The sequence below is a fragment of the Equus przewalskii genome, chromosome 1 (genome assembly GCF_037783145.1).
Source record: "Equus przewalskii isolate Varuska chromosome 1, EquPr2, whole genome shotgun sequence".
Taxonomy (NCBI): domain Eukaryota; kingdom Metazoa; phylum Chordata; class Mammalia; order Perissodactyla; family Equidae; genus Equus; species Equus przewalskii.
Genome location: NC_091831.1, coordinates 55,375,083 through 55,397,021, shown reverse-complemented (window position 1 = coordinate 55,397,021; position 21,939 = coordinate 55,375,083). Strand labels below are relative to the sequence as shown.

General features: G+C 36.1%; 1 protein-coding gene across 23 annotated transcripts in view; it reads left to right on the top strand.

Moving 5' to 3' along the window:
• CTNNA3 (catenin alpha 3) overlaps window positions 1–21,939 on the top strand; it is a 1,517,748-nt gene that overhangs the window by 951,831 nt on the left and 543,978 nt on the right. For all 23 annotated transcript variants that reach the window (XM_070563754.1, XM_070563769.1, XM_070563716.1 and 20 more), the window contains one exon: window positions 7,164–7,256. In XM_070563754.1, the coding sequence (XP_070419855.1) occupies window positions 7,164–7,256 (93 nt within the window). The remainder of the gene's footprint in view (window positions 1–7,163; window positions 7,257–21,939) is intronic.

The window sequence follows — 21,939 nt, the reverse complement described above, 5'->3', positions numbered from 1 at the left end:
TCCACTGTAGACCCCTCCTAACTAGACACCTAATTACCTATTGGTTATGTCTACTTATATAATCTCAATGGAACTCAAATTTGAGGTATCTAGTCCAACTCTGGATATTTCTCACCAACCTGAAGAACTTCTAGTGTTCCTTCTATCAATGATTTGGCTGGTGATTTATAATTTTGCTATTTATTAGTGTGTCCAAAGGGCATAGGCCTCTCTTTTCCTTCTTCATGCCTCTTCATAAGCTTTTGTGAACCTTTATCTTTTCTAAATTCAGAAAGAAATCCAAATCTCCTTTGCAAATACCAAGTTAAAAATAAAGAACTCCTTTCAGCTATATTATTTCTGTACTCTCACTCAAAGTTTGCCCATGTTCATTTGTATCTCTGCTACAGATTTGCCAGATTTTGATTTTCCCAATAAAAACACACAGTCAAACTGAGATCTACTCTGGAGAATTAAGTTTAATGACCAAAGGCTTTCTTTTCTCAGGGGTTCTTCTTCCATAAATTGAAGTTATAATACTTACTTTATTCTCCTATTACAGCTAACTAGGAACTTCTCTTCTTTTTGATGAGGAGAGGGCAGAGGAAGAACACAGTTTCCAATGAACAAATTAAGTAGTACTAAAGCCTCTAAGAAATACAATTCACTGATGATATTAGTTTAAGACACAGAAAATCATTTCTATTCATGATAATTCAGTTTTCAGATGAACAAACATAAATTATTATTATTTATTTACACGGACTAAATACTATTTAGGATACTTTTCTTGATGAAAAATAATTTTAAAACAGAATACATCATTGTCTTTACCGTCTAGCAGCTTACCACCTGAAAGGTACACGAGTGAGTCCAGGGAGCAGGAAGTATGTACTGTATGTAACTGTGGGAGAATGGAAGGTAGAGGTGTAAGTTCTGACTGCGGGAAATGGAGAAAGGTTTGTGGAGGAGATGATATTTGATCCAGGTCTTAATGTATAGGTATGAATTTAAAGAGCACATAAAAGGAATGTTTTTAGACAAAATGGGCAGCTTTTAAAAGGATGAATCCAAAAATCAAATGAAAAATAAAGGATAAAACTCCAAATGTATATAATGTATAAATGTATAATGTATAAACTCCAAATGTATAAAATGTCCTAATAGACATTGAAGGATTCGATATTCAAAGGAAGACAAGCACAAATGTGTTTATCTATCTGTGCAGGTGCTGAAATGAGCACCTCCTTCCCCGCATTTGCCCCTGACACTAGCACATTCAGGTCTAAATCCAGAGGCAGACATTTGATTAGAAGATGCCTTTCACTTGAGTGATTATGGCTCTGCATGGCCAGCCTTTAACTTTGCTGAAAGTAACCATCTAACATTAGTACATAATTGGTGTATAAATATCTAGCTCAGTACTACATCCAGTTATGCTTGCATGCAACATAAAATGAATTTGGCTTATTTAAGTAGAAAACAAAAGAGACTTCATTGGAAGAAAGAAGGTAGGGCACATTAAGTACAGACAAAAGGAAAGAAGAGGGCTTGGATTGAGAAGGAACAAAGACTGCCCCAGGACTCTCGGCAGGAGGAAGTGATGGATATACCCATGCCAGGGCTAGAGGAGGACAAGGAGCCTTGATTAACAGTCAGATCAAGTCTTTACACCACGGGGTTAGAGGAGGAGACAGCACTTCTCCAAAGGAAAATCAGCCTTCTTTGCCAGGAGGAGGAATGGATTTTGCGTAGAAGGTCAGAAATTTCTCCTACATTTGATTTTCTTATTTCCTGGGTATTTCGATCGTTAAATTTTTCTTTATTTGCTATAGAATAAATGTTTGTGTCCCTTAAATTCATATGTTGAAGCCAACCCCCAGGTGAGGGTATTGGGAGATGGGGCCTTTGGTAGGTGATTAGGTCATGAGGGTGGAACCCTCGTGAATGTCATCAGTTCTCTTATTAAAAGAAGCCCTGGAGAGATCGCTCACCTCTTCTGCCATGTGAGGTTACAGCTAGGAGGTGGCGTCTATGAACCAGGAAGCTGGTACTCACCAGACACCAAATCTGCCAGCACCTAACTCTTGGAGTTCTCAGCCTCCAGAACTGTGAGAAATAAATTCTGTTGTTTATAAGCTACCCAGTCAATGATATTTTTGTTATAGTAGCCGTAATAGACTAAGCACTGTTTCTCTTATTGTAATATGTCATTATTTCTTGTCTCTAATTTGTGAAGTCTTTTCTCTGACTTCCTATTCCATGTATATTCAGGTCATACCTCATGTAGATTTTTGCCCCTTAACATTAATCTTCAAATGTAGTATCTGTCCTAACAAATGAAAATCAACCTACCGGCCAAATGTTTATATGCGTGTTCTGTGTGTGTGGAGGGTGCTATATCAAACCCACCTGGGGAATTTTTAAAAATTAAATTAAACATACTTTATATCCCACTAACTTCCACCTGTAGACAGACTGAATAGATTAGAATATCTTGGCAGAAGGAACATGGAGTTTTCTTTTCAATAGCTATTTACTGGTGATTCTATTATGCTCATCATCTAATTTATGCCATCCATTGAAGATTACTAATATGGACTTTCTATGGGTCCAACCTTATTTCTATTATTAAAGGTATTTGACATTCTGGATTCTATGACCACTGTGAGAAAGTTGTTGTGAGAAAGATTTCACCTCATTGTAAGGAAGAACTTCTTATCTTGGACTATCCTGCAAAGTACCTTTGGACTACCCTGCAAAGGGAACGGGCTGCCCTGCAAAACATTGAATTCTCTGTGTCTGAAAGTGTTTACGCTGGAGTTGCATGACCATCTGAATGAAAATGAGACAGCGACCTTTCTCCCTCATTGAAAGCCAAGATACGTAGTTAGATGATATTACAATTATGTGAATTATATATAAACAACGAATGTGTGACAGTGGAAATCTCACCAAACATCAAAGTTCACTTCATGTTCTTGAGAAATCGTATCACAGATAGCTATCTGTGTGAGAACTCCTTACTGGCAGATGACTGATGTATGATGAGCAGCTGTCCAAACAGTGAGCTTATTCCTGGCAACGATAGCGTTTCAGTTGTCTACGATGACTGAGAAGACAACTAGTGCTCCTGCGATTCCTAATAAAACTTGATATTAGAATGTTAAAATATAGCATTCTCTGGTATTCAATACTTTTAAAATATAGTCTCTTTACCAGATCAGTACAAAGTAATGATGAAGAGCAGAGTTAATCCTGTAGCATGGTACACTGATTGAAAGGTCATTGAGAAAATCTTCAATCCCCAAATATCTTTTTTATAACTATCCTTGGCTCTACCATTAGTGAGTCATTCTTTTGGGTCAAATATGGCCCTGACCTTGGTGGAGAGTGAGGGACAGAACTAGCCTAGCTGGCGGGGTTCTACAAAGCCAGGTTTCAGAACAGAGACTTCTCACCTAAGACATGCTCTACGCCAGGAGAAAAGGAAGAACCAAGGTCCAGGAGGACAAGAACATACAAAATTGACATACAGACCTTGAACTAGGACCCAGGAAGAGGAAAACAAACATCAATAGGATGATAATAAATGTGAATTAGTTCAGGAGCTGGCCAGGCCTTGTTGTCTACAACTTTTTTTTAAAGACCTGATAGGGCAGTACATTTAGTCAGGTTTAAAGGGTCTGGAATGGGACATACATCTTAGAGGGCAGAAGGACTAGTGAGAAGAAGAGAGGCTCCCGAGAGACGTACTGATGTAAAAAAAATCGCTCCCCTCTCAGTAACATGACAATATGTCCCTCTTTGAAGATTTTTTTAATTTAATTTTGCAATTATTACAGTATCAGTAATGATTTTAATGATATAATTGTCTTTTGTAAAAATGAGAGAACATTGAGTTCCAGCATTTTGTTTTTAATAAACTTGTGAATTTCCCTGAGTGCCTTTGGTCCCATTTAGTTAGGATAATTTAGACTTTGATTTTCTTGGACTGGGTTAAGAATATAGCACAATATCAATAAAAAGTCTGGTCACTCATTTCAATGCAGGAAGCTTTGTCAATACTATAATTCAGAGTGGCATAAAGAGCACATACATATCCCTGGTTAGTAGTCTCCCGGTCATTTGATGGTTTGAGGAGGTTTCTTCTCCCTGTTTGACTTTGTTTTCCTATCTGTACAATAAAGGATTAGAGAATGGGGTCAGAGATCACAAACTGGTGACCTATGAACTAAAGTAAACCAGTAGACTGTTAGTTTGGTCAAGTCGGTGAGTTTTTCCTTTTATTTCATCTTGTTTTAATGAGTTCTAATGCCTTTAGGTAGGGCATACACACTCATGTTTGCCTGGGTACCTTCCACCCCAGCCCAACCACTTAGTTACATCTAGACTCTGTTTGTATTCCTTGCATGGGTCCTGAAAACATTTGAGTTTGTGGCTCAATATAGATATTTTGCCAAATTTCTTTAGGTTCCTAAGGTTTTAATTCTATAAAATGTGTTTAGACAGTGGATGTTCTTTCCCCATTAGTAGAGAAATAGATGAGTTGGAAAAAAAATTATACATCATCAGGGCTACTGGTGGCAGGTCATCTCCACACATCCCATTTCACCCTCAAAGCAGTCCAGTGAGGTAGGTCTTATCATACCCATTTACAGGCGACAAAATAGACTCAGAGAAGTTAACATTTTGCTGATGATCAAAAAGTTTATTAATTGTGAGAACGATGTTTAAACCCAGGTCTGTTTGTCCCCAAAACCTTCCTGTTCCTAATTTCCCTTAGTGGGCAGAAACTTTCGACAACGGTCTCTTGAATAAGAAACTTTACACAGACTTTTGAAACATTGTCAAAGTTAGATATACAAAAGATGCCAGATTTCCAAATATATCAAACTATTTTACAAAATATTTTGTCTGCATGCTGCTTTCTTTGACCGGTAGGGGGGAGGCTTCATACTGTGCTTGGGAGCACACTTGACTGCCGGAAGAGCCTCACGGAGCTTAGGAATATTGTTAGAAGACATTTTGGCTTTCATTTACATTTGGCTTCCATTTCCATTTCATTTCATTTCATTGACATTGATGTGACCTTGGAAAATATGTCACAAATCACTCAAGTTAGAAATGTAAAGAGAGTTTATTTCTATCACTTAACTTTTTCTGTTTTGTCAAAGAATACCAGCTATATTATAATTTCAAATTTGTTTGTATAAAATTATCACCAAAACTCCACCTGCCTTAATCTGAAAATAGTACTTAGTTATCTAGAAAGTTTACCTGACACAGAGCAGTTCTGGTAAGGGGTGGTTCAGATATATCTGAGTAAAGGAAGAAAGCAAGCATGATAATATGATCATTAATTGAGTAGAAAACTTTTAGTTGTGTTGTATTTTCAATTGAGAGTTTTATAAAACTTAAGCCTGCTGATGTAAATAGAAACTTTGTGTTTAGGATGATTTCCATGTTATGTTAGTCACTGAATTGGCTTACAGTAAGCACCGAGATAAACATTGTGGCCATCAAATGTCCAGAACGAGAATGTGTGTTTTTAAAAGGGGGAAAAGAGAGAAAGAAGATGCATTAAAAAATAAAGTAAAAAAATGTCTATATGACGCCTTTCTGTAATTTTTAAACTGGATTAAACATCATTCATCCGATTTGACCAAAAAATTGAGCCACTAATTTTTAATTTTTTTTACTTAAAACAAACAGTGCCCAGATTTACAGGTAGATATTTTCTGCAAGTTCAGTGCAAATTATTATAAAACATATCAAGGCAATTAGGCTGCTGAATTTCACTTTCTGTGAGTGGGGCTTGGGAGGTGGGGAGAGGGGCACAGAAACTGCTGCCCTTTTCAAATAATGCACAAATGTGCTAATTATGTGTCAGGTATGAAAGTTGAGGCATGGTGACCTTCAAGCCAACAAAAGACCTTTTCAAGTAAGCCATTTCCAGGTACATTAATAAAGTGAACAATGCCCTTCCACAGTTAAATAATGTATGGCTGTTATTTCATTATATATAAATGCAAACCAAGGAGGTGTTTCACTATTGACATATTAAAAGTAATACTATAAAAAAGCAGAGACTATAAACCCATTGAAGTAACATTTGTGGTACTCTACAAATAGTGATCCAAACATATGTTTGTTGTTCACTTCCATTGCGTGCAGCTAATGTACAGTTTCTCTTCAATGCATTTTGAATTAGAGCAGTAAAACATACAATATGTTAAAGTATATAACAACTAAGGGAGAAAAGTTAGAAAAATGATTGTTAGAAAAGTGATCTTCTTACAGAGATGAAGACAATGACATATTTTGTAGATTGGAGTAAACACTGCTTTGTACACACTCACCTGCTAGCAAGAGGGATGTTGAATAAGGGAGGTTCAAAGAAAGAGAAAGGAATCCCATGCTCTTTCTCACGGCTCTTTCTTGGTATAAAGAAAATGTTTGTAAATATCGGACTTAGGTAATGGACATAAAGGTAATTATTTAAAAGAGCACCCGTTTCACTAGAAAAGAGTATACATTTCAAAAGCAGTAATGTATAAAGGAATTTAGGTGTTGCTAATGATTGAATCAAATCAACTGCTGGGATGTCAAAGAGTGCCATGAAGTTGTAGCAGAAAATCAAGAGCAGGAGGAAGAATTTAATTATCTTGTATTTGTCCAGCTTTGTAGTATATCTGATTCTGAATAAAACATGAATTAAGATACAGTCATTCTAAATACAACTTAAGTATGCGTAATAGACCTCTGGAAAATAATAAACCAATTACAAACTTAAAATAAACCATAATTATATGAGATTCCAAGAACCTATTAGCATTCAATCCACTGATAAACTTCTTTCAGTCTCATAGAAAACCATAATAGTTAGCATCTTATTATGGATTAGATTTTGATAGCAAGAGATTGTATAGGGTTTACTGACCCACTCACCAATCTTCCTTTTTGTTTTGAACAATTTTCTAGAGTCCTTTGTTGTTATTTGTTTTAATAGAGTCTCTGAATACTTCCATAAAATAGATACCAGTGCCATTTATGAAAATACTGTTGTTTGTCACTGAGATTTTCAATGAATATGTACATACTCTTACTTATCTAGGATAACAAATGTTTCTGAATTTCCTTGATAATCTGAGTAATTTCCATTATTTTGGGTTGTATTGAAGGTGGCAAATCTTGCTTGTTCCATGTCAGCAAATGAAGATGGGATTAAAATTGTCAAAATCGCAGCCAATCACCTGGAAACCTTGTGTCCACAGGTATGATAACTAAGTTACTGTCTCTTTTATTAAGCCAGCTATAAAAATTACATATTACTTCAGACTTTTATACATATGGGAAGATATTAAAATATTTATTTTAAACACAGAAGATGACTCATCCTAAGGTCATGGTTTACTCCTTGCTAAGAACCTAGTTCTTTACTTAGCACCTGGTTCTTGTAACATTCCCTTAGGGACCATACCAGAATCTTGTGAGAGAAGGATATAGTTTGAAATCAAGACAGTGCTTTGCCCAACAGATTTTATTTATTTTCAGTCAGTGTTTATTGTGAAATCTCAAATAGTACGAAAAGAGTGACTTGCTTTTTCCCTTTATCAAAAGAAGGCACAAGTTTGAAAAAAGCCAAGAGGTGTTTTCTTGTCTGCAATTCAGTTCTTTTAAATCTGAAGAGCAACGCATTTTCAGGGAATCATCTCTAGATAACTAGTGGTCCTGAAGCAGTCAATCAGGATTCACATAAGGGCAATCTTAAACACCTTGTCTTAGAATAAGCAAGAAATAATATGGATAATTACTTCCTAAAAAAGACCACAAATGTTGTAAGGATGTGAAATATAACAATGATTAGAGACTTTGAGTCTCTGGACATCTGCTGAGATTCTCGTTTTACTAAATGTAGAGTGTGTGTTAAATGCTTGATTTGCCTTGCTGGCAATTTCGTCTCTAGGAACACGGAGGAAACAGTCAGGGAGCCTGCTTCTTTGGACTTAACGATGATTAACAAGGAAAAGCTGACTGGAGAACTGCAGTCTAGAGGACTTGCAACTGCGATCTCACAAGTGATGTCAGTTTTCTAGGAGATCCCACAGGGAGCAGAATTCTGCGCTTAGGTCTCTAAAGTGGCTAAGTCACTTATTACTCCCCTCAACACTCTATGAGAATTCTCATTTTTCCACTTGATGCTGTCATTTTTTAAAAAGCCTTTTGAATCTGAAGAGTATTAAATATATCTCATTGGTTTTAATTGATAATTTTCTGATTACTAAAGAGAGCATTTTTTGTTCACATATTTATTGACCATTTGGCTCTCTAATTCCGTGAATTGCTTCAATCCTTTGCCAATTTTTAATTGGACTGTCTTTTTTTATTGCAATGCTCAGGTTTGTTAAAAATATTTTCTGTTGACTATGGCTTTTCTTTTAACTTTTAAAATAATATTTTAATCATAGAGGATTTTAAGATCTTTAATGTAAACATATGATCCATTTTTAATTCCTTTAATAGATGTTTGAGCACCTACTCTGTGCCATGGTTTGTTGGTTTGCATCTTGTTAAGAAATCTTTCCAACAAAAATGTTATGAGTTCTCATGTTTTCTTTTAAAAAATTGAAGTATTATTATTTAACATTTAGATCTTTATTTCATCTAAGATTTATTTTTATGTCTAACATGAGGCAGGGATGTATTTTTTTTTGCAATGCTAACCATTAAGATACCATTATGTATTAAATAGTTGATCCTTTCCCAATTAATGTGAAATGCTACCACTGTTTCACACACACACACACTTTTTAAATGTTTACATTGTTTTATATGTAGTTGTGTGCACAAATGTGTATATACTATACACATATATAATACATGCAGACATATATAATACGTTTTATATAATGCATGCACATCAAATGTTTATAATTTTTTTACTGCTATTCCATATGTAAATATAGATTGATAGAAGAATTGAAATACATTTCAAGGTATACAAGTTTCTGAGCTCTCCATTTTCTTCCACTGCTTTATTTCTTTACCTCTCCAACACTACTGCAATGTCTTAACTATAGTTTTATACTAAATCTTGATATCTTCTAGGCAAATTGGCCACCTTTGTTTTTTTCTTTAAATTATTGTTGTTCTTACCTTTTGCTCTTGCGTATAACTTTCAGAATCAACTTATCAAGTTCCATGAAAACACATGTTAGAATTTTTATTGAAATTGTTAAAATGTTTTGAATTTTAGATTACTTTAGGGAATAATGGCTGCTTTAAGATATGGAATCTTTCCATTATAAACATATTTTATATATCTCCATGGTCAGATTTTTCTTCTGTCCTTCAGGGACTCTAATATTTTATTATTTATTACAATAAATTCCATGGCTACATGCTGATGGCCTCTAGATTTTTCTCTCCAGGCCAGAGCTCTCCTCTAAGACGAGACTCAAATATCTAGTTTGCCCTCTCACATTTTCGTCTTGATATTTAGAAGAAATCTAAGGGTTATAATGACCAAAATGGAAGCTCTGATTGTTCTGGCCACATCTCATTCTGCTTCTTCATCAGTCTTAACTGATTTTAGTTAATGGCGTGGCCATTCATCTACCTGCTCCGGGGAAAAACCTGGAGGTTTTCCATTCTTCATTTAGTAAATATTTATTGACCATATACTATGTGGCAGGCATTGTTTATGCATCTGGAGAGAAAATAGTAAAGAAAACAAATAGGCAAAAATCCTTGCCTTTGTGCAGCTTATATTCTAATGATAGCTAATAGCTGTTTTTCCTGTCTAATCCATTAACAAGTCCTAGCAATTTCACCAAATATATTTATCTGATGTGTCTTCTTTTTGACAACATGAAAAAATAAGTATAGTATAATTGGTTTGAGTTGTAACTGATAATAAAAAAATCCTTAAAATGGCTGATTAATGTACAGTTGCTAACCAAGGGTGAGACCTCTACTGGAGGTTTGCAGTGACCTGCCCTTGACCCAGCTCATCTCAGTGTTTTACTAGTGATTTGGACAAAATTACAGAATAATGTTCTTAAAGTTTTCAGTTAAAACTAAGAGGATAAAGGAAATATATTAGCTGAAAGAATCCAATCACAAAGAATTTGGATATTCTAGAATATGGACTAAATCTCCATATCCAGATGAAATATAATAGGCATAAATATTAAACCATTTATACTGGGCACTATAAAACAAACTCCAAAATAGGGAATAGAAGAAATATGGCTTAGCAAAAATTACGTCCCAAAAGGCTCACGGGTTTTAGTTGATAGTCATTTCAATGTAAATCAACAGTGTAATATAACTGTCAGAAAAACTAATATGATTTTACATTTTTTCATCAAAGAATGAGTTCTAAATCTTATTCTCAACCTTTTCTGCACTTCAAAATTATTTTTTAAACCGTATATTTTTTATATAGTACATCCTGAAATTCAGAATTAGTACATCTGGAGTGCGACCTAATTGTGTGTGTATGTGTGTGTGTGCACATGTGTGTAAGTTCCACTTTGGCAATATATATTGAAATAAAACATGCATGCGTATTTGGGTCCACTAATTCCACTTCCAGCAATTTATGCTACAAATACATATGTGCACACGCACAAAAGTCTATGAGTATGGTTTTTATGCAGCTTTATCTGTAATGGCAAAAGCTCCAACCAACCTGAATGTCTGTTAGCAGAGACTGTTGGAAGCTGTTTAAAGCAGTAAATTGGCTCAATGTATGTTTTGGTGTGGAAGAGATACTCATAATAAGTGAAAAGGCAAATTTCAGATGAGCGTGCATATTATTCCCATTTATGTGAAAAAAAGGAAACAGACTGACCCATATGTTGATGTAGTTATAAAAAGATTTTCAAAAATGTTCCCATGAGAATTTTAATAGTGGTTACTTCCAAGATTTGAGATTTGGGATGAAGAACAAGGAGGAATACTTTTACATTCTGTTTTATTTCTTTTAGGAAATAGATATTTTATTAATTTCTAAATAAAACCCATTCAACTAAAAAATTGCTGGATTGATTCTGGAGTGAGTCAGGTTGAGAAAACACGGGGTCAGGAGGAGCTGAAAGGGCGGCACTTAAACTGCATTCCTGTTTGTTAAATATGGTTGCGGTCACGTGGTTTCAGTGAATTGGATCATCCTGGCTCTTACTGGGCCTAAAGGACTACAACTATAATGCTTTACCCAGTTACAAGTATCACATTTTAAAAACTAATTGTCACTTGGAGCGTATTTAGCAGACGATATCTGGCATAGTGACATGACTTGAAACCATGTCATGTGAAAATCTCACAAAAGACACAGGGAATTTTTAGCCAGGAAAAGGTAAGGTTTGGATAAACATGACCACTGTTATCAAATTTTTAAAGGACTATGATGTGAAAGACTTGTTCTAAAGGCCCCTGAGGGGCAGAACTACAACCTATGAGCAGGAGCTGGAAGGATACAAATTTCTTCTCCATATAGAGTGAGTTTTTGAACAGAGCTATCCAGAAAGGGATTGGACTTTGTTAAGAAGGAGGGATTTGGAATTTCTCAAAGCCACAGACATTTAAACACATAAAGAGTGGCCATTTGCGCAAGCTATTGTATAGAGACTACGAGCCTTGGGTGGGAAGTTGATCTACAAGACTTTCAACGCCCAATCTTGAGACCCTCCCATGGATATGTCTTTTACATAAAGGAGCGAAATGTGATCTGGATCATAACATTGCTGGAGTACTATAGCTGTTTGAATTCAACCAGGTGGAAGGATAAAGACCCTTATTCCTTTTTAACAAGTGACTTGAAACATATTTTAAAAGTAAATATTTTATATTTGCATATGGCACAAAAATAAAATATAGACAGAGTTCAAGGTTCTAAAGTATATTGATAATTTGCACTAATGTTTGAAAACTCATAAGCTGAAATTTAATAAGGGCAAATATAAAATCAGGGCCTTAGGTTAAACAGAATCCATTGCACTGCATGAGTGGATAGGAAAAACATTGCTTATCAAAATCACCTGGGGCATCCGGAGTGGGGAGGGACATTTGTTATCTAGTTCAATGAATTCCAAACGCTGGTCCATGAAAGCATTTTCATGGTCTATAGTGAAATTAGGTCAGTACAGTTAGCTTTTTTTCATGAAATAAAATTTATTCAACTTTTTATTTGAAATTTATGTGCTTTCTACTTGTCTGATAGTCATCAAAAAACATTTGACTTATGAAATAATAATGAAAATAGATAATAGTTTCTCATATGGTTATTTCTTTACTAGGCAAAATAAAAATTTCCCAACTCTTTATCAGTTACTTCTCTTTCCCCTCTACCTCCTTCTTTCAAAAATATTTGTGGCCTGAAAAATCCAGAAAATTAAAAGTACTAATTTAGGTGACTCAACTACGTAAGTCAATAGCCTGACATGAGCACCATCTTACAGCTTTAAAACAATCATGGTGCTTAGCTTGTGAAATGGAAAATTCACAATGTACTTGGCACAAGGATGTCTATGTCTAGAATATCACGCTGAGTTCAAGCCCTACAGTTTAAGGGCTAGGCAGCAAAAGAATGAATTGTTTTAAGCTATAGTGAGCTATTACCTAAAAACTGAAAGTGCTTAAAGAAAAGCCAAATAGGCTATGGCTTGTCAAACGTGTTGGAAAGAAAATTTCATTATTGGGTGGGAGAGGTATTAGATGGTCTTAAATGTCCTTTCTATAAATAAGATTCTTTAATTAATAGAAAGCATGGTGAAAAACTAGGATATTTTCCTTAAGGTGAATATATATATATTCAATTAGTCAGACTTTCACAAGTGCTTAGATTTTCAAAAATCAAGTTGTTTTCTAATCACTGTCACATTTGAATCAATATGTAGTACAGGTTTGTTATATCTTCTGTTTATCCCTCTCATCAAATGGTATCCAAAGATCTGAAAGAACTCAAACAGCTTGCAGAGGCATCTAGTTTATTGGCAGTGATGTACTTGAAGATATATTTTCATAAGTTACTTATTGGAAATCTACAATTCTTCTTTTTTTTTTACTGGGAAAGATTTGCTCTGAGCTAACTTCTATTGCCAATCTTCCTCAATTTTTTCCCCCAAAGCCCCAGTACATAGTTGTATATTTTAGTTATAAGTCCTTGTATTTCTTCTATGTGAGCTGCAGTCACAGCATGGCTACTGACAGACGAGTGGTGTGGTTCCATGCCCTGGAACTGAAACTGGGCCACTGAAGCAGAGTGTGCTGAACTTTAACTGCTAGGCCATCAGGGCTGGCTCTATAATTACTTTCTAAAAGGGCTGTATATTGGGTGTGTTGAAAAGTAAGGAAGAAAGTCAAGTTTTCCCCAGACATAGAAGCTTCTGAAGCGTAACAAGAACAAAGTACCTGAGGGAGGGTGTGCACTGGAGATCACCTGTATGCATATTTAAACATGGAAAAATATAACCTCCATGAAGGCAGGAATTTTTGGTCCACTGTTGTATCCTAAGAATAATGCCTGACACATAGTAGGTACTCAGTACATATTTAAGGGGTGAATGATTATATCTACATGAACTTATTTTGCATTATTTTGCATTGTAGACATTGTCAAGTGGATGCTGAAAGCCACCATTGTTCCTCATCCTTTTTTGTTCTCTGAGAGGTGTAGAAACTCCCAATTTCTAACCAAAGTGATAAAAGATCCCCGTATGACACTTTGTCTGCTTGAAATACAAATCATGTGAAGTGACTGGCATTATCTCCTTCTGCCTGGACAGGATTGTTTTGTTTTAACAGCAGCTTGTTCTGATTAAGTTATGATGCTACTGTATTTAGTACACGCTTCAGTAAGGGCATTGGGCTATCTCTTTCAAATGGAAAAACATGTCCTGATTTGCATAGGGTTTTTTTGTGTGTGTGATTGAGAAGCTGACATATCTAAGAATTGAAAACATTTTGCTTTCTAAGTATCATGCTCTGGGGAAGCAGAAATGTTTTCTTACATCTTCTGCAGATGATCATGATGGATGTTTTGTTTGCAACTAAACAATATAAGACTCAAACAATCAATTTGAAATAATCATATTCCTTAAGAATCCCAGGGTGTACATATGAGAATTGTGACAGGTCTTCTACAATTAGACCTAATTTATTTCTTTTCTCTTCAGAGAATGGCAAAAATATGCTCTAAGATTTTGGAAACCAAGAGTCATGTAAGATTATAAAAAGGCTAAAATGAGGTGATCATTATTTTTAAAGCTGATCATGATTGAATGGTTGATTCTCAAGACTGTCTAGGATAATTTTAGACCAGGAGCATAGGATCACTCTCTTCCCTGTGGTGCCATGATCTTCATGTCAGGGACAGTGCTTGAGTGCAGCTATGAACACTCTTGCTTCCCAGCCTGGAAATTAGGCTTTGTGTTATTGTACTATCATTGTTATGAATCCTGTAGCAATTACACAGTCAGCCAATCCCTTCCTCTCACTCCAAGGGTCTCTTCACTCAACAAATGTTTGCTGACCACCTACTGGAATCATCCATGAAGCTAGGGTGAACCGGGGGCAGGGAGTAGGGATTCATGGGGTGCCTCCTGGAACAGTTCTGAGGAATAAGGTCTGGGTTCAACCAGGAGGGGCTTTATCTAAGAACATCTGAGGTAGTGTGTCCTGGAAGAAGAAACATAAATTGTGGAAGAGAAGTCATAAGCATTACATTTTAGTGAGGATGTGGGGTCAAAAATTAGATAATGACTTAAAAGTCATTAGGCAGAACTAAGTATGATTTAACATGCAGGCTCAGGCAAGAATTTCAGAATTAATCACAAACCAGCTAGTCTATGCTGGAGCCCTCATTTACACTCATGGCATGTGTGGTAATATTAAGCATGTTAGCATAAAGGGTCTGCAGCAGCCTCAGCAATACTCTAGTCATAGAGGAAAACGAAGATGGAGCTTTGTTTACGTTGTTTCCGGTGAGAAGGGAAAATGAATTATCCAAGTAGAAACAAAGCCCTGTTAGAGAGGAATAGGTTGAAATGCCATGGGAATTAGAGAGAGATTCATGTGAGTTAGGGGATTCAGGAAGGGCTCTCAGAAAAGTGACATTTTCTGTAGGCCTTAAGGGATAAGCAAAACTTGGATGCTTGAGAAAATATGAAAAGGGTATTCTAGGCAAAGGAGATGGAAAAGCATATAACAGAAAATGAAAAAATGAGTCATTGAGTCTCTCTAAGCGACAGTTTCTTGACAGGGGGCCTCTTGGCATTTGGGGTGGAACAATTGCCTTTGTTGTGTGAGGTAGTCACAGCAGTAGGGTTCTACATGCCAGAAAACCCAGAATCTAGGGCACTATATACATAACTACCACCTTTCCCAGCCCGGTCTTTGTGATAACCAAAATTACGTCCACCCATTTCTAAGTGCTTCTTAGAAGATACTGCCTCATTTGAGAACACAGGCTGTGGAAAAGAGAGAGGTTGGATACACCATGGAAATGTAGGTTGTAGCCCTTACTACCAGGTGAAGGAATTTAGATTTGGAATTTAGTAGAGGATGGCAAGCCATTATATGTTTTGTGTAGGAGAGTGATGTCATCACAGCTGAGCTTCCTGCGAATTAATCTGTAAACCATGTGTCAACTGAATTGAAAAAGAAATAGGAGGACCAGTGAAGAGATTCTTTAATATTATATGCAGAATTCAGAATTTGGATAAAGGATGTATAAATAAAAACTTATAGGTAGGACAAATTGTAAATAAGCTATATAAATTGACCAGAAACTGAAAACAAATTAGATGACAATAATGATGGGAGGTAAAAGAGGATAAACTTGAGTGTTTTAACTCGGCACCTGGGAAGATAGTGATTCTATTAGGAGAAATTAACAAACAACATATACAAGGACTTGAGATGTCACAGCTAGGTATGGTAATCATTCATATAGTGGTAATTGTTGGAACCATACACATAGAACAAGATTGCTAAAGAGCAAGAGAGAATAAAAGGATCAAAGGTAGAACCTTAAGAAAACACATCTGGGAGAGAAGAAAAGGAACCTGAGGAAAAAAAATCATCGAAGTATGAGGAGAGTCAGGAATGTGCGGCATGGTGGAAGTCTAGCAATTGGAGCACATCGTCATGGTGGGCAGCACCGCCACAAGCTCCAGAGGGTTCCAGTGGGAGGAGTGTTGACAAGTCTCTGGTGGAGCTATTACTTAAGAAGTCAGCAGTGATCTTAACAAGAGAGGTTCTGGTGGCATTGTGGGAAAGGAGGGGAGAGTGAGGACCAGAAGATATATTTCTAGATTTTTTTCCTCTAGCAATTGAAAAGTAAGCCTAACTGTGGAAAAGAAAAAACACTGGAAAACCCCAATTCATGCTTTTATCATCAAATCCTACCATACCTTCTACTTCCAGTTAATTTTTCAATATTGCTTTTCGTTTCTAGAATCTACATAGTGCATTAGATTTTTTAAGCAATTCTGGCAGTGTTCTCTAAAATATGTTTTTATTCTTTGAGCTCAGGCTCATGGAGCTAAATATTAAGGACCTATAACAAATTTTTGATCAGTAGTAAATAAGATATCCTGGATTTGTAGGTGATTAAAACTTAAATGAATCTTAAATACATGGATTAAAAAAAAACAGCTTTATAACTTCAGACACTACTATGTGATTCGGAAGGTAATGTTAGTGCTGAAAAATATTTGGTTGGTCACACTACTTTTAAATGTTGTTTTAAATGTGAGTCTGAAATCAAATAGCTATTAGCACCTGGATATTTAACAAAATGAATATCTGTGAATGTTTCTCCCAAGAACTTTGCCTCGAGGATTAAATGAAAATTACCTGTGACCATATGTCCTGAAAATTTCTGTATCCTGCCATGACAACCTCACTGACCAAAGCACCTTGCACAAGTCTAAGCTGTCCTTTATCCTCTTCCTTGTGCTGTGACCAAGATTCTAAATTACAGTTCCATAACTGAAAGACTCTGAGCTCTCATTTTGTGTGTTGTACCTGACATTGCCACTGACCCTTACAGGCCACTTTAGATTCAGAGGGTTTTCCTGCCTTCTCTTCAAGAGGAGAGCGTTCCAATTCCACATTCACACTGTACCAGAAGCTTGGGATTGACAGATGACCCCAGTCTCTTGGAATATAAACTGGGTAAGATAATGACCTGGGAAAGGCAGTTTTAAAAGAGTAATAGAATAGACTTAAGAATAAATGTGAAAAAATCTATGTAGACCAACAGTCATTATTTTTTAATTTTAAAGTCGCCTTTGCTGACAATGTTCCGTAACATAAAATACCGTGGCATTTTGGGTGAATGCAGGGAGAATAGGACAGGGAGAATTTGAAAAAATGTCAGCAGACATATCCTTTTCACATGTGCTCAGCATAAAAGGCAGTGTGCAGAAGGCAGATCAAGGAGAGGGAAACAGACGTGTTTCAATCCAGGAGTGTAAGATCATTGCTCCAGAAGACAGAATGAACTAGGTTGGGGAATCTATGAGAGTCAAATGTTGCTTCTAGGAAGCAGCAAGGTATCAGTATGGCATTGCAAAGTTTATACTTTTAAAAATAAATTTAATATCTGTTTTGGCCTACTTTTTTAGAAACAAAATCATTGTACTTATGCCATAATAAAATTCCACTCTTTGCCTAACAGAAGACAACGTGAGTTTAATACCTCACAAAATACAGGTATATTGTTTTTTCAACCTCTGCTCTTTGAAAACCACTTTAAAGCCTTGAATCTGCTTCTGAACATGTACACACCTTCTAAACGTGTACAAACCTTCTGAACATGTACACACCTTCTGTGCAGGGTACATGTGTATACTTGGAGGAAGAAATGGCCATCCCTCATGCATTGGTGCTGTGACAGGTGCTTTGTCAGGGCTATCATACTTAATTCTTGCAATAGTCTTTTGATATAAGAATTATCAGACTCATTTTATATATAAGAAGAAATTCAGACATGTTAACTGAGTTGCCCAAGTTTAAGGAACCAAAAATATATGCTTTAGGATTTGGATACTAACATTCTCCTCGATTTTGGAGGAATTATTTCAACAGTCAGAGTTTTATTTATTCATATTTGTGTAATTCTCCAGAGAACATGGACTTTTTTTCTATTTCTCCTTGCTGTAAAAAAGGTGATAAAGAAAATCTCCCAGGAAACTTTCTTTTCAACATTAAGTCTGTAATGCTTTTTGACCCTCATGTATTTAGGACTTGTTATTTCAGAATTTGAGGCCTTAGCTCCTTCACAAAGAATACCAATATTATTTGACATTTATATATCACTTTATTATTAAAACAGGCTTTGCAATTTCTTTAAACTATCACACTCAGAAAGGTTTGATCCCGGAGAGGTTGAGTGAGTTCTCTGAGATTACATGGCAAACTGGGGAAAGAGGTTGAAATATAATTCTTGTCTTCTAAAATCACTCAATTAACATTTTTGTCTACTTAACAGGATGGGCAAAAACAGGTAGATCAATGTGTTAATCATGCCTTTTTGGTATAATATTTTCAAATATTTAATAGTCAAAGCTTTTGACCAAAAATAGAAGGATCATTTCTGTGCAGGTAGCTGGATATACAAGTGTGTATTTAAGATAATAGACCAATATTTGGTCCCTTTTAACCGATATGTGGATGATGCTAGAAAGAACAATTTGAATTTAAAATATTGAATTGTTTTAAGTTATGTATCCTTATTTTCTTAAAAAAACATTCTTCTATAATAAAATCCCCTGCTTAGGATCCATGGCAGTATACTTAATTTTTTAAGAATTTCCTATCCTTAAAAAAAAAACCGAAAACTTACTCTTCGAACATTGGATCTTTTATCAGATAATAAAATTACGTAACCAAGTACTTATTTTTAAGTATTATAGGTGAGTTCGGAGTAAATTTAGAGTTCAGTCTCAGTAACTATATTAGCCTTGATGCTTGTTAAATTTACTTCTTTCTACTTTGTATTATTATTTACTTCTATATCCACAGTGACTTTGTATGTATGCCTGTTATTTTGAATCACTTCAAATCATTCTTCTAATCTGGCAAGTTATTAATTACAAATCAATGATTGAATAATAAATAAATATTTCCCAAAGACTTTAGCCCCTTTCCCAGGTGACATAGGGACCCAGAGAAATGTACATCTATTCTCCTTCACGTCTAAGTGCTTTTGAATATTTTTGGTGGTGATGCCAAAGATATTTAAATGATGCTGGTGAAAGGTGGAGGCCAGAAAACTTATTTTAATATGTGAACAGGCAGGGTATAAGTCTGGAAGAAACTGTGGCAAGCTGGAAAATGCTTGCTTTAAGGCCTTCAAATTTGTTTTAGAAAACACTTTGAGGCTATCCCTTCCCCCTCTCCGCCAAAAAGAAAAAAGGAAAAGGAAGAAAAGAAAAGAAAAACACATGTAGCCAGTTTTTAGAGCCTTGTTATAGTGGAATATTTGATTTCTATTTAGAGTCCTTTATTTTTAATCCCTCTGCTCAACAACCCTTATAGTCTGCTATAAATATTATTGCATTTTCCAAGCAGTATTGTTGTGGGGAAAGAAATTTCATAGATAATACAACAGTAAGATAAATCATTTTAAGGAAAAAGCCTTTGGCTTCCCAGACAGGTCTGGCACCAATCTGAGAACAGGGGCCCTCAGATAGAAAAGCAGACTGTAGTATGAGGCAGCCTAGGGGAAATGAGTCAGAAATCTAAGAGAATATCACAGCTCATGAGTGCAAAACTGCCTATTGGCATTCCAGGAAGAATTCATAGTTGTGCTCTTAAACAAATACTTAGATCTGTGACCTGAGAGGAAAGTGCCTGTTAGCAAAGCTTTGCTGATAGTTAATGAAGAAATGATAGCCATCTTCCTACTGAAACTCTTGTTTCTCAATGCTTAGTATACTGCAACTGCCAATAAATCATAACTATCATGTCTGTTTCTTCCAGATGTTTTCTACAAATCATGAAGTGCAGAAACAAAGATTTGAAAACCATTCTGAACAAAAGTATGATTGAGATGAGGTCATTTGTTGCAGTTGTTTGTAGCCTTTCTCAAGACACAGTTTTTATAAACAAATATTTGCTAGAAAGAGCTCATTGGGAGGCACAGGGTTTCTAACTTACATTATATGTAAGTCACTGGCCACTGTTTTTGGGAATTGCTAGAAAACAAAATTCAACTGAGTAAATTTGAAGATTTAATTGGCTTTATTGAGTGATTCACAAGTTGGGCAACATCCCATCTAGCAACTAGAAGAGCACTCCAAGAGGCTATACGAAATGGAAAGTTTTTTATAGGAAGGAGGGTAGAGCAAGGGAGTTATTAACAGAACAAAAGAAAGGGTTATTTTTAGGCCAGCACATCTTTTTTCAGGAAAGAGAATGCAAGCGTTTTATCACGCACATTACTTTACTAGTGCTAATCAGGAAATTTCAGATTGGCTTTCAAAGGTCACATTCTCGGGATACGTTGAAAAGTGCAATTAAGTCTTAGTTTGCTGTCATGGGAGCCCTTTTGGGGACTGTTAGTTCTTTTTTTTAAATAATTTTCCCCTTTTGATCAAAACTCTCAGCCAAGGAGATATGACAAAAAATTAAGGCATTAGTGCCACTCAGCTATTGCTCTGCAGTTCCCCCAGCTTTTTCTGACCCTCTACGTCATATTCACAGTTTATGACATTTTGCTTAACCTCTGTTGCATTCCCAGTTCACGGTTCCAAGTTCGCAACCTTTAAGGTGGTCATTCTCTTCACTTCTTTTCCAGCATTCCAGTCTCAGGGAGATCATTTGCTTGGTTGTTAGTGGCTACAAACATGGATGGAAAGCTTTCAAGAGAATACAGTATGCCAGGGGGATTTTTATGGTAACTACAAGCAGGACAATTCCCAATGTTTGGAGTACACTTCAGAGCTATGGTCACCAAGACTCAAACCAATCAACACCAAATAAGTCAAAGAAAGACTCCATTGAAAGAGTCACCTTTTTAAGCCAAGTGGCTTGCTCAATGATCTTACACAACTGTTTCAGCTTCCCCAAAACTGTTGATTCAGGTAGAGCAGCTGGTGTTGGCCACAGCACAGACACCTCCTTGTTCAGCTGAAAGATAATTAAAAGCTATCTTATTATCAAAAACAACCTTGGCCAGAGAGTCTGAGGATCTTTGCTGGGCAATTAATGTCTTAACAGAATCTGCAATGTCACCAATTGTTATGGAGAGGTTACCGAGCATAGCCTCATTTGTATTCACTCCTAAACAAGGAAATAGGGCCTTCCAAAGGAAGGAATCCTTAACCATAAAAGCCTCCTAGAAGGTCCTTTCTAGAACAGTTAAGCACACAATTAGATAACCTAGAAGATATTGCCCAGCTGTGCATCAGCCATCTAGGTATTCATAGGCCCAAGGAGCCTTTCAGGGCACAAACTACTCCCACTTAGTGACACTGTTAATGCATTATTCATAGGAATTGCTGCATTTGACTGCTAAAGCTAGGGGTCAGTTAGATTTTCTCTTAACCTGAAATAAAAAGTTGTTCTAAATTCCAAAGCTTACCCTCCCCCCTTTAGCAATGGCCTGGGAGAAATGGATGATGGTGTTATATTTCCAGGCCAATGCTGAAGTAAAGGAAAAAAGACTAGATGAGTTTCTGGTTTGGTTAAAGTATGAAGTCTTGATCTGTCATCTTGGGTGAAAGCAGTCTACCTCAATGTTAACTACTTCTCTTCCTCATCAATTTAATTTGGAGGTCCCCAGCATTTGTACAGGACTGGATGCCAGGTGGAAACTTCTTTAGCTGTGAAATGTGTATCCAAGGTTCAATGCCTTCTAGTTTTGCAGCAGTGTCAGTGGTTAAGAGCACTTGGTAAGGTCCCTTCCAATGGGGCTCAAGGGCTGTCTTCTTCTGATGATGC